We start from the raw sequence: 12169 nt of genomic DNA on the forward strand, positions 1-12169 counted from the left end.
TCACCGCCCAGTTGAGGGTCTCAAACATCACATCTGATTTGGTAGAAAATTCTCCTAATCAGTATCACAGATACCATTATTTTTCTCTCTAAACGCATTCAACACATTTCAAATACACTAATCCTCCTAAACTGCTACTGTTTCTTCATGTACCTGAAAATTGCTAGGGTCTTCCAGCTACTCAAAAAATTCCAACCTTTTGACTTGGTATTAAATAATCTGGTTTGGACACATCTTCCAGGATGTACAATCTTGTATTTATACTTTTCTGAGAACGCTGAACTGTACTGCTTTCTATTGTTCAAATGCAGTTTGAGTCTTCTTACTTATACACCTGAAATGTCATTCTTTTTTCCCCTTTGTGTAACATGACCAATCTAAAATCCCATTCATCCTTCTATGCTCAGTTTAAATGCCATATTCTTCAAGAAGCCTTCCTTGTTTTTCAAATCTAGCAGAAAGCATTTCTTCCCATTCAGAATTACAGTACCACTCTGGCGTTTAGCACAGCTTGTACTGCAGTTCTTAAGATTCATAATCCAAAACCTCTACCCTATTAACTATTTAGAACCTTTTAGATTCAATAAATTAGCAATTATTGGAGTGACTTTAGAACATACTGTCCACACCCAGATAACTCTGCGAGTGAAAAAGGGCACTTTTGGTAATTATGGTGGGACAACAGACATAAACTAGGACTGTCTCTGGCACACTAGATGCATGATCATCCTTGCAAAATGATATACCTGACCAACCTTATCAATAAGTGTAACCACAGTAGACTGTAGATTTAAAAGACTAAACTTGAAATTAAAAGAACGTAAATGATCTCTGTCTTAAAAACATTAAACTAGGGACTTCCCTGGTGGCTCAGTGGTTAAGAATCCGCCTGCCAATGCAGGGGACACAGGTTCGATCCCTGGTCCAGGAAGATCCCACATGCCATGGAGCAACTAAGCCCGTGTGCCACAACTACTGAGCCTGCGCTCTACAGCCCACGAGCCGCAACTACTGAGCCCACATGCCACAACCATTGAAGCCCGCGTGCCTAGAGCCCGTGCTCGGCAACAAGAGAAGCCACCGCAATGAGAAGCCCGCTCATCACAACAAAGTGCAGCCCTCGCTTGTCACAACTAGAGAAAGCCCGCGCAACGCAATGAAGACCCAATGCAGCCAAAAATAAACATAAATAAATTTATTAAAAAAAATTAAACTTCCTTAAGTGATAGAAGTGAATTTTGAAACTGAAAACCTAATTATCAGTCCTAACTTTGATGCCAACTAGCTATGTGATATAAGGCAAGTCACTTAACTCAGTCTCCAGCTCAGCTAGACTAGATACTCAGGTCTCTAAGGTCCATCCCAGCTAGACTCTCCATGATTTTACATTACTTCTCCCGATGGCCTATATAGTAGGGTTAGTAACTATAAATCTCGATTTATTTACACAGTATGTGTACTCAATAAAATACCTGTTGGTTTAACAAAACAAATTTGCTTTCAATATTTTAACGAATTATAGCTGTCTTAGTATTTATATGACATGATTCATCTTCCAGGGAAAAAATGCTGTAACAGAAGATATTATATTTGGAGATAAGAAGATAAGCTTTTGGAGATAAGAAGATAAGCTATTTGGAGATAGTTACCAAATACTCTTAACAACCTATTTTTTTCTCCCACAGCATTTTCTTTCAAGAAATAAAAACTCAGAAAGTTTTAAACTACCCTGAACAAAGTGAAAATCACTATGTATAGACCTGATTGCAATATTCCAAGTTTAATTTCTAATAGTTTTTATTTGGCTTTTCAAAATTTTACAGTAGTACATTGTTCTATCCTCCTCATCTTCAGACTTTTCCAATTCTACTCCTCAGATACAAGCACAATTAACAGATTGTTGTGTAGATCTTTAAAAGTTTCTTACACATATAAGCATACATAAATCTTTATCATTCTCTCCTACCTTTTCCACCCAAGAAATCTTTTCTGCTACTTGCTTAATAATAAAACTTAAGTATTTTTCCATATCTACCTTATACAGATCTACATTATTAACAGGTACCTAGTATTCCATTGTATTCATGTATTTAATCAGCCCCCTTATTGGTTGCATTGATTGGATTGCTTTCAGATTTATGCTAGTCTAACACAAATATCTTTAAATATTTGGTAACTATACCTGCAAGATAAATTACTATAAAGAGAGTTATGTGATAAGAGGGTATGTGAATTCTAAATTACTAAACTGCATTTCAAATAAATTTATATTGTCATCAAGAATGCAAAACACCAGTCTCCTCATACGCAAGTTTGATGAGAATAGAGAAGTTAAAAAAAAAAAAAAAAAAAGGTAAACCTCTAAGTACCGACATGTGCATAAAATACTGTTTGGTAAAATCACAAAAGAATGATTTCACACCTTCAAATAAAAAGTTTATACATGAATGTGTGTATGTGTATATATAAGCATAAAACACACACACAGAGACTTCTCTAATGCTCAGGTCCCAACTAGCATATCCCATCAGAAAGGCCTCTCTGTCTATCCTATTTAAAGTAACTCCCAATATACCCTCAATAATTCTTTAACAGAGCATTCTTTTTATTTCCTTTAAGTAGACATAAAAGCTGAATTATTCTGTTTATTTACTTGCTTAACGTCTGTCTCTGTTAATACAACAGAAGCACTGTGAAGGCAGAGAATCATGTCTGCTTGTTAGCTATTTAATCCCTACCACTTAGGGCAATGGATATAGAATTTTATATTACATACAGAACTTTGTTCAACAAATATTTACTGAACAAATAAATACATATACAATGTTAACAAGGGCTATCTCTAGAAAGTGAGATAGGGGAAGGGTTAAAAGAAAGGTACAGTTACTTATATTTCAGTCAATTATGCATTCTTATTTTTGACAATGAACATGTATTATGTTCATCTATTTCAGTGCCAAGTTTAGTTTTATTTCAAATACCTTGCAATCTGGTCACATAGATCTTTTTTCTTGTTTTACAAATTTAAATGATATAATTGAATATTAAATGGATTTCTGTTGTCTACTTAAAAAAAATCCTCAAACCTTGCTTCATGAAGTTAACCTTTTATATGCACTTTGATTTGGATTAATGCCAACTACTGAATTCCTATTCAGTAGTTTTGCCTTTGTATATTCTTTCAGATTACTATTACCTTAGGACTTCCCTGGTAGCGCAGTGGTTAAGAATCTGCCTGCCAATGCAGGAGATACGGGTGTGATCCCTGGTCTGGGAAGATCCCACATGCCATGGAGCAACTAAGCCCAAGCGCCACAACTACTGAGCCTGTGCTCTAGAGCCTGCAAGCCGCAACTACTGAACCCACCCGCCGCAACTACTGAAGCCTCTGCACCTAGAGCCCGTGCTCTGCAACAAGAGAAGCTACCGCAATGAGAAGCCCGCCGACCGCAACGAAGAATAGCCCCCACTAGCCGCAACTAGAGAAAGCCCGTGCACAGCAAGCAACAAAGACCCAACGCAGCCAAAAATAAATTTAAACATTTAAAAAAGTACCTTAAGGTTAGAGTACTTAAAATTTACAAAATACTTCACATATATTATTCTATTTGTCCCTCAGATGTGTGCTATGCAGAGATTATTGTTTATACTTATAGATAAGAAAACCGATGCTCATAGAGATTACCTCATCTTAGTAGGGTTGGAACATAAAGCCAATACTTCAGATTTTGAGCACCAGGTTTGTTTTGTTACATACTGTGGCAGGTAACATAAAATTAGCTGGCAATGTCTTAATCTTTTTGCAAACAATGTATCTATTTATTTCAATACCTAAAGAGTGTTCTGAAAAGCACCTTATATTTAATGCACCTATTTCTAAAACAACTGCATTTAACAGATTATTTGAGTGATGTGGGGCCTCAGAGATCATTTAATTCCTTAATTTTAAATAAAATTTAAAAATCACAGAATTTCAGTGCCTGATTCAATCACTCAGCAAGTTAATGGCAGATAAGAACCAGAACCCAGGCATTGACATTAGATGCATTTTCAATATTAGAAAGTTCCTAGACATGGAATTCATGCTAAGAAGTCAAATTTCATCAGAGCTGTCTTGAGTTAAAAGTTTTATTAAAGTTATAATTACTGCTACAAAAAAGCAAAATAACTGATTAGAATTTATCCTTTGATTAAAATCAACACCAACTATCACACATTCTAAGTGCTTTAGATTTAAAATATTCCACTAATGACTAACAATTTCCTGCTATCTAGCCAACTTTTAATCATGCCAGGTCATTAGTCACTTATTCCAGAACTTCTACTATTCAATATTTACCTCAGATACTATACGGAATTTTTTACAAATGTTTCTGTCAAAAAAAAAGTAAAGCTCAGGAACCTTATCTACCACAGCCATAATATCCTAGAAGTCATTTAATTAGTTGGTAAAATATGAATTTCCTTTACTAAAAACAAGTTCGTATTAATCCCTTTTCACCAATCCATTTTCCCTTACTGGAACTAAAAAACTGCCAATTATCAGACTTGACATGAATGAATATACAAAGAAAAATCGTATTTGTGTTTTTATATCTCAAGACACATGATAGTTTTGGAATCTATTTTTAAATTCCAACTGACACAAAGAAAGGATAATAAAAAGTTAACTGACAAAAACACATTTTACCTTAATTCTTATTACTCATACTTGCAGTACTTTATATGCCAATACTTAAAAAAATCATTCAACAGATGATTATAAGACATAAAGTATATTAGCATAAAATAACATAATTTGAACTAGCAGCAAATAAAAATAATACTGTTATGTTGTTAAAATATTTTAAAAGCCACAATCTTCTAAAATCAAGAGTTGCTGCTCCTAAAATGCATAAGAGTAAAGTTAAATACTAAAAAATGCATTTTAAATGTTTTAATTAAGGAAGTATGTTTGACATCCAACTCAGAGAAACAAAGACTAGAATGGTGGTTGCCACGGGGTTGACGGATGGGGGGAAAAGGGGAGATGCTGGTCAAAGGGTACAAACTTCTAGTTTAAGAGTTATAAGTTCTAGGGATGTAATGTACAGCATGGTGGCTATAGTTAACAATTCTGAGGTGTATACTTGGAAGTTGCTATGAGAATAGAACTTTAATGTTCTCTCCATAACAACAAAATGGTAATTATGTGAGGTAAAGGATGTGTTAACTAACTTTATTGTGGTAAACATTTTGCAATATATACATTCATCATCACATTGTACACCCATTGTTCATCTTAAACTTATACAATGTTTTATATGTCAATTAGACCTCAATAAAGCTGGGGGAGGGGGAGGAAGTATGTTTGAGACATACTCATTCTCAAATTCTATTTCCCAATTTGATTAGAAATACTGTTTCCTAGTGTTGTTGCACAGATGTTTTATATATTTTAACTATAATTATGAAATTTCATTTAATGTTCATAGGTGATAATTAACTTAAAAGTCATGCTGTCCAATTATATCACAGGCCAATTATGGCTGCTTGAAATTACCTTCTTGCAGCCAAGCACTAGCCAAAAGGCTGATGACCAGGATTTATAACTACACACTTCCAAGAAGAATCAGAAAATTCCCTCTACAAAAATAAGACTGTGTCAAAGATGCTCAAATACTTTCAGATTATTATTAAACAAGGCCATGATCAATCTGATCCTGTTCTGACTTTACAGGCCTCCTTCCTACAGGAACAGATACTCTATTCTGTTTCCATACTGAGCCAGGTCCTCTTATTAACATCTGGAAATCTTATCATTTGAGGTCTATTACAAAGGAAACACTTTCCATGAAAAAACTTCCCTGTTGACACAGAATTCCTCTCTTCTGAATTGTATGCTGCCTTATTTATATTATAAAAATAACACTTATTATGGACTAGTATTAATGTCATACACATCTCTTACATCCCTTACAACATCATAAACCTCAGAAAGGCAGAGATCAGATCTTATAAACCGTTACAGTCTCTCTTTTAGTTTTCCCACATAAATATTTATCTTACAAATTAAAATAGCAAATTAATAATATGACATTTACTCTCCTTCCTAGAATCTGTACATCCTTAATGCATCCCTGACAAGGTCACTAAAAATTTTCACCAGCTCACAAAACATCGTCTGTTTTTGAAAGGTTGTTTCAAAAAGAATAAAACACACATTATGACTATAATTATTATGCCATCCAAGCATTTTCAGAGGAAAGTCCGGTTAGGATTAGTTTAGCATCCTCCTAGCAAAGCCACCATTTATACTGTTAGTGTTAAATCTATAATGGTAATCACAAGCACAAATATACTGAAGTCCCTTTATTTAGCTCCATGGAAATAACCCTAGGAGAGCCATGACATGTACTAAGGAAAAACACTGCCACTAATAAAAAGAAATAAGCCTATCTACCTCACTTATTCTGTTAATGCCTTATTTGGGAATCATACTCAGGCATTTTGCCAAAATGGAAAAGTGATATGCTTCTACTATATCGTTTTCAATGTAAAGGGAAAGGTAAGATGACAGACAAACATAGGAAGAAAAAGAGCAATTCTACTATTTTACGCCCTTTTATGACAGTACTCTGAAATACATTCTCAAGAAATAGCATATAAAAATCCTACATGCTATTTTAGTGAAAAGCCAGAGTAGCTTTGCCCATTAGTTTCCCTGATCACAATGCAACTGGAACTTAAATTTGACTCAGACACCCAATGAGATGTCTAAAGCAGCCTCTTTTTCATGCATTCTTGAGAAACACACAAAATGAAAAATGCTTTCCCTGCTAAAACAAATAGTACACCCAACATTTATCAATTTCATAAAAAACTGTCATCCAACAATTCAACTTCTAGTAATTTAGTATGAGAAAATAATCATATAAAGAAGTTCTGCATAGCCTCATTCATCATAGTAAAAAAACAGGAAACAGTTTAAATGCTAACCAATGGGGAATCATTTATATAAAACAAAGTGTATATTTACTATTCAACAATGAAAAATGTTGACACAGATGTATACTCACTGACATGGAAAGATGTTCACAGCATGCTGTTGCAAGAAAATAGGTTATAAAACCATATACACATCTGTGTGTGCTCATACGCAGTACTCCTAGATGGCAGGGTTTGAAGCATGTGCTTGTAATCAATTTATTGTCTTTCAGCTCCAAATTCATACTTTACTGCTTGCTCTGCAAAAAGGAAGCTGGGCCCTTTACATATTTTTCCTTTGCTGACATGTGTTAAAACTTTATCAGTACAGTGTGCTGGTGAGTAGCTTCCCTCAATACCCCAACCCCACTGGTGGTTTTTTAGCAGAATACCTTCACTGAGACACCTCCTTTTGAACAGCTTTTGCCCAGCACAATAGACAGGAGGTTTTGAACAAGCTTCTATGGGATGGCAGCACAGCAACTTCTCCATCATCCATTAAACGATGGCCACACCCTCTCTAACATGATTTGGATCAGCCCTGAGAGGGGCCTTTTCCTGAACATTCTCAGACCTACGGGATGGGGCTGCTCCTTATGTCTGCCATTCTTTTATATTCATTAGAATTCTCTTTACTCCTTACTAGCCAACCCCTTGCCACTCCAATCCCTTGCCACTCCAATCCCTGGTTACAGTTAATAATTTTTAATAAAGAGTATTTAATTCTTTAGTTTTTGCTCAAATTACCGTGTGGTTTCCCCAGAACTGACCCTGACTGATGTGAGTTTTTTTTTCCCTTCTTACTTTTCAATGTTGTCTGAATTTATAATAAGCATTTTTAAATTTTTTTTTGCGGTACACGGGCCTCTCACTGTTGTGGCCTCTCCCGTTGCGGAGCACAGGCTCCGGACACGCAAGCTCAGCGGCCATGGCTCAGGGGCCTAGCCGCTCCGCGGCATGTGGGATCTTCCCGGACCGGGGCACAAACCCGTGTCCCCTGCATTGGCAGGTGGACTCTCAACCACTGCGCCACCAGGGAAGCCCTCTAAGCATTTTTTGTGTGTGAAAATCAGAAAAGGCAAGTTTATTTTGGAAAAATTAAAGAAAAATTCACTACTAAATAAACATTAAGTAAAGTTTTTCTACTTTAATAGATCAGAAATATATTTGTAAGATTAAAATGACTGAAATCTGAAGAACATTCATTTGTGTAAGACTATAAATGTTCAGTTTTTCTTTTCTTAATACCAATTTCTTTTCAACATTATCCAAAATTGTGTTTCTAGGTCATTTAAAAAAACAGAAATGATTTAGACTGCTATTTTTTTCTCTCTTAGTTATGCCATATATTAGCCTTTACAAACAGGTTATTAATCACTAGATATCCTGGAATGATAGCTCCTGTGATAGGTCCTAGTTCCTCAAACACAGTCAGCCTCTTTCATCTTACTATTTCAGCCCCTCTTACCATGTTCAAGGATTATCAGTTGGGCTCCAGCTTGTGCATTTCCAACATCATTTTCAGCAATGCACTGATAGAACCCTTCATCTGATTTCACCAGACCCAAAACTTGAAGATTATGTTCCTTCTGAGGAAGAAAAACATAAATAAAATTTTATGATTTACCTGATAAACATCAGGTCAAAATCTCAAGGATATGCTCTTTCTGGAGAGGAAAAACAAGTAAAATTGTATGATTCAGTTACTGAATATTATCTACCTATGAACTTGTTAACTCAATTTTATTGACAAGATACTGACTCAAGTGACTAGAAAAGGAAACACTGTCATTAACAATTACGAACTCAATCCTTATAGAAAGTCTTATCTGCAATGTATGCAAACTTACACCTTTGCTTGGAAAAATATCTGGCATGCAATACCATGTGACCATAGTGAGAGTCTGAATTTGTGAATTCAAGGCATTTTCTTAAGATTATCTCTAATATCAATAGTTCTAACAGATAAGTTAAATGAGGCCACATATATAAAAGCTTTTCTTAAACTATAAAGTACTAAATGAATGTCAACTATAGTTATTGTTATTGATATTTTAAAAAATAGTATGAAAATAATGATAAAAGAGGAAAAATGCTAATTTAACCATAACACGCTGCTTTTTAATTAGGGTTAAATACTTGTGAATTACTTTTTGTAACATATGAGATTACGTACTTTAAAAATAGAAAATGTATTCCTATGAAGAATGAATTAGTTATATGAGAAATTTGTAATGAGACATTAAGTCTTGAACAACCATAATTACTTCTGATTATGTCTATGAATGTCAGGTATGCATCCTAAGATATGTCATTAATCTTTATTACTAAAACCTAGATAATTCTGTTAACAGGATGTTAGATAATGATAATAATGACAGTGGATAATATTTACTAAGCATTTCCTATATACACATAAAGTAAAAAGAAATAATGACTGAGTCTTCTTAAGTAGACTTAAGGCTACTTATTTACTTTTGCTTTACTTTTTAAAAGAATCTTTATGTTTATTTTCACAACAACTGTCCAACACTGGGCCACCCTTATTTTGAAGGGTCTGGGCATCAGTATAAGAAAGACAGACTTCTGCTCCTTGAATAGAGAGCTATGAAGACAATTGGTACATGTGAATATACACACAGGATAATCATTACCCAGAAAGTGGTGGCGGCTGTGTTAAAGAGTGCTAGTACGTCCGAGGAGGACTAGACTGTTGGTCAGGAGATGTGGACTTCAGGCTGAGTTCGAACACTGACTTGCTCTGTGACCTTACATGAGCTACCAAAATATTTCTGGGCTCAGCTTTCTCATCAGTCAATGAAGAGATTATATTCTAAGCGAATTTTTCTATCTTCATCTTATATACACCATTTCATGTACTACAGATAACAGATCTCTTGGTGATTACATTTAAAGATATTTAAAGGTTTCAGAGATAAGTTTCTTTGAAAAATACTTACTACAATCTTAAAGTAATCACTTGGGATAACCATATCCCCATTCTTGACCCACTTCACAGTTGGAGTTGGCTTCCCAGTCACTTCACATTCAAATACAATATCCATAGATTCATGAGCATATATATTAGTAGGCTGCTTCAGGAATTCAGGTTGAGCTTTAAAACAGAAAGAAAATTAAGGTATTAATAAAAATAAAAATAGGTAGCTATTTATATCTCAAGCAATTTTTAAAAATCATAGAATTAATAGGATTTTTAATTATTTGAGGCTTTCATATGTTTTCATAAAAACATAAATACATATTTAAAATATATGTTAGGGACATGATATCTTTAAAAATTGATATTCTGGCATAATTGACTGGCAGAATAATTATAACAATAATTTCTGAGTTTCTCTGTTGAGAAATATTTACTAAGTTGACTGTTTTGAAGAAAATGAAAATAGGAAAGTTCTAAGCTGTCCAAAAATTGAATATTGAAGTCTATTTCCCTAAGATTTAAACCATTTTAGAAAAGCCATGATTACAATGCAAAAAGAGCTGAGAAGACTGACATTATCTTCCTTTTCAGTCAGCTTGATGAGTAACAAAAGAACCCAAAAAGTAATACAAATGTCACATTAGAGGCCTTAAATAGTTTACTCACAGAAACACACACACACTTCCATTAGTAACACCCTTCATTACATGCAATGGTTTTTAAGGGTGGGAGGTAGAGTGACAGAATCTTTGGGAAAAAGTTAAATGTATTTGAAAAAGTTTGATTATCCCATTGTCTCCCTTTCCCCTTAACCCAAAGTTGTAAATCACTGACTCAAATAGATTCAGTAAGACTTTGAATTTAAAGGGTAAAAGTAGATCATCTAGTCCAACTTCCTACCTAATGCCATAATTTCCTATTCCTGCTACAACCATGACAAGTGGTCTTACAAATCCGTTTGAAGTTCCAAATGACAAGGAACTCCCTATATCACAAAGAAGACAACAACAGCAGTTTTTTTTTTTTAAACAGTTGAGTTAAAATGTGCTCAGCCTGCTGGAATTTTGATTGGGACTGGACTGAATCTGCAGTTTGACACCTTAACAATACGGAGTCTTCCTTTCCATGCACATGGTTTATCTCTCCATTTATTTAGATGTTTGGTTTCTCTCATCACTGTTTTATATATTTCAATATACAAATTTTGTTCATACTTTATTAGCTGTATCCCTAAGTATTTTAAATTTCTTGGTGCTACTGTAAGTGGTACTTTTTTTTTTTTTTTAGTTTCTAATTGTTCACTGCTAGTATCTAGAGATGAAACTGATTTATGCATATTGACCTTTTATCCTGTGGTCATGTTAAACTCATTCATTAGTTCTAGCAGCTTTTTATAGACAATTCTGGGATTATCTACGTAGACAACCATGTTGCCTGTGAATAGAGAGAGTTTTATTTCTTCCTTTCCAATCTTCTTTCTTTTTTCATTTTTTTAATCTATTGCACTGGCTAGAGGGGACAGGTCCTGGGAAGAAGTCCAGACTAGCTTTATAATTTGGGTAAATGAAGAGTAAGAGTATAGAGAGCAGGTAGAACCCCAGGTAAGCAGTAGAAGCCAAAGATGGTAAGAATGTAACACAGTGATGCAAGATCAAGAAAACATAAGTGTACAACTAGATGAAGTAAGGGAAATCTATTAGCAGTGAATTTAACTCTCTTTTCAAACATTGGTTAGTCATCTGTATTCTTTGGTGAATTATCTGTACACATACTCTGCTATTTTTTCAATTAGAGTGTTCACAATTTTCTTATCTATATGTAAGAGCTTTTCACATAATACCAGTTATTAATTTATGGCCTCTCAGCTCCAAATCCACTCTTCTTTGTAATGATGGATGTGGACCTTTGCCAGCTGATGCAATGTTAGACTTTGTGAACAGAGGACACTGGAGGGACATTGTAAGGCATGGCAGAAGAAAAGGTTTATCTTTCAGGTTGGGGTGTGCTGTTCTTCTCGGCCCTACAGTGTGGCAGCTAGAAGGTATGTGGGAGAACCATTGGTGATCACCCTCCTGCAAGTTTCTCTGCTCAGTCTCTAGTAAGTTTCTCCAGTTTACTCTAGCAGGTAGCTTTATGTGCAGGAGCTCTGACTGTTAGCATTCCATTAAACAGCATCCAATATATCAGCTCTGACTCAAGGCACCCCGCTGGGGAACTTCCTGCTCATCATCAGTCAGGCCCATGGCATCCCAGCAGGCGGCT

The 12169-nt window shown here is 34.9% G+C and overlaps 1 protein-coding gene across 4 annotated transcripts in view; it reads right to left on the reverse strand.

Annotated features, from left to right (window-relative positions):
- The window catches only part of NEO1 (neogenin 1), a 240018-nt gene that overhangs the window by 96287 nt on the left and 131562 nt on the right, over positions 1–12169 (reverse strand). For all 4 annotated transcript variants that reach the window (XM_079907492.1, XM_079907491.1, XM_079907493.1 and 1 more), the window contains 2 exons: positions 9927–10081; positions 8435–8555 (listed from right to left, as the gene is read on the reverse strand). In XM_079907492.1, the coding sequence (XP_079763618.1) occupies positions 8435–8555; positions 9927–10081 (276 nt within the window). The remainder of the gene's footprint in view (positions 1–8434; positions 8556–9926; positions 10082–12169) is intronic.

The sequence above is a fragment of the Stenella coeruleoalba genome, assembly GCF_951394435.1.
Source record: "Stenella coeruleoalba genome assembly, chromosome: 2".
Taxonomy (NCBI): Eukaryota; Metazoa; Chordata; class Mammalia; order Artiodactyla; family Delphinidae; genus Stenella; species Stenella coeruleoalba.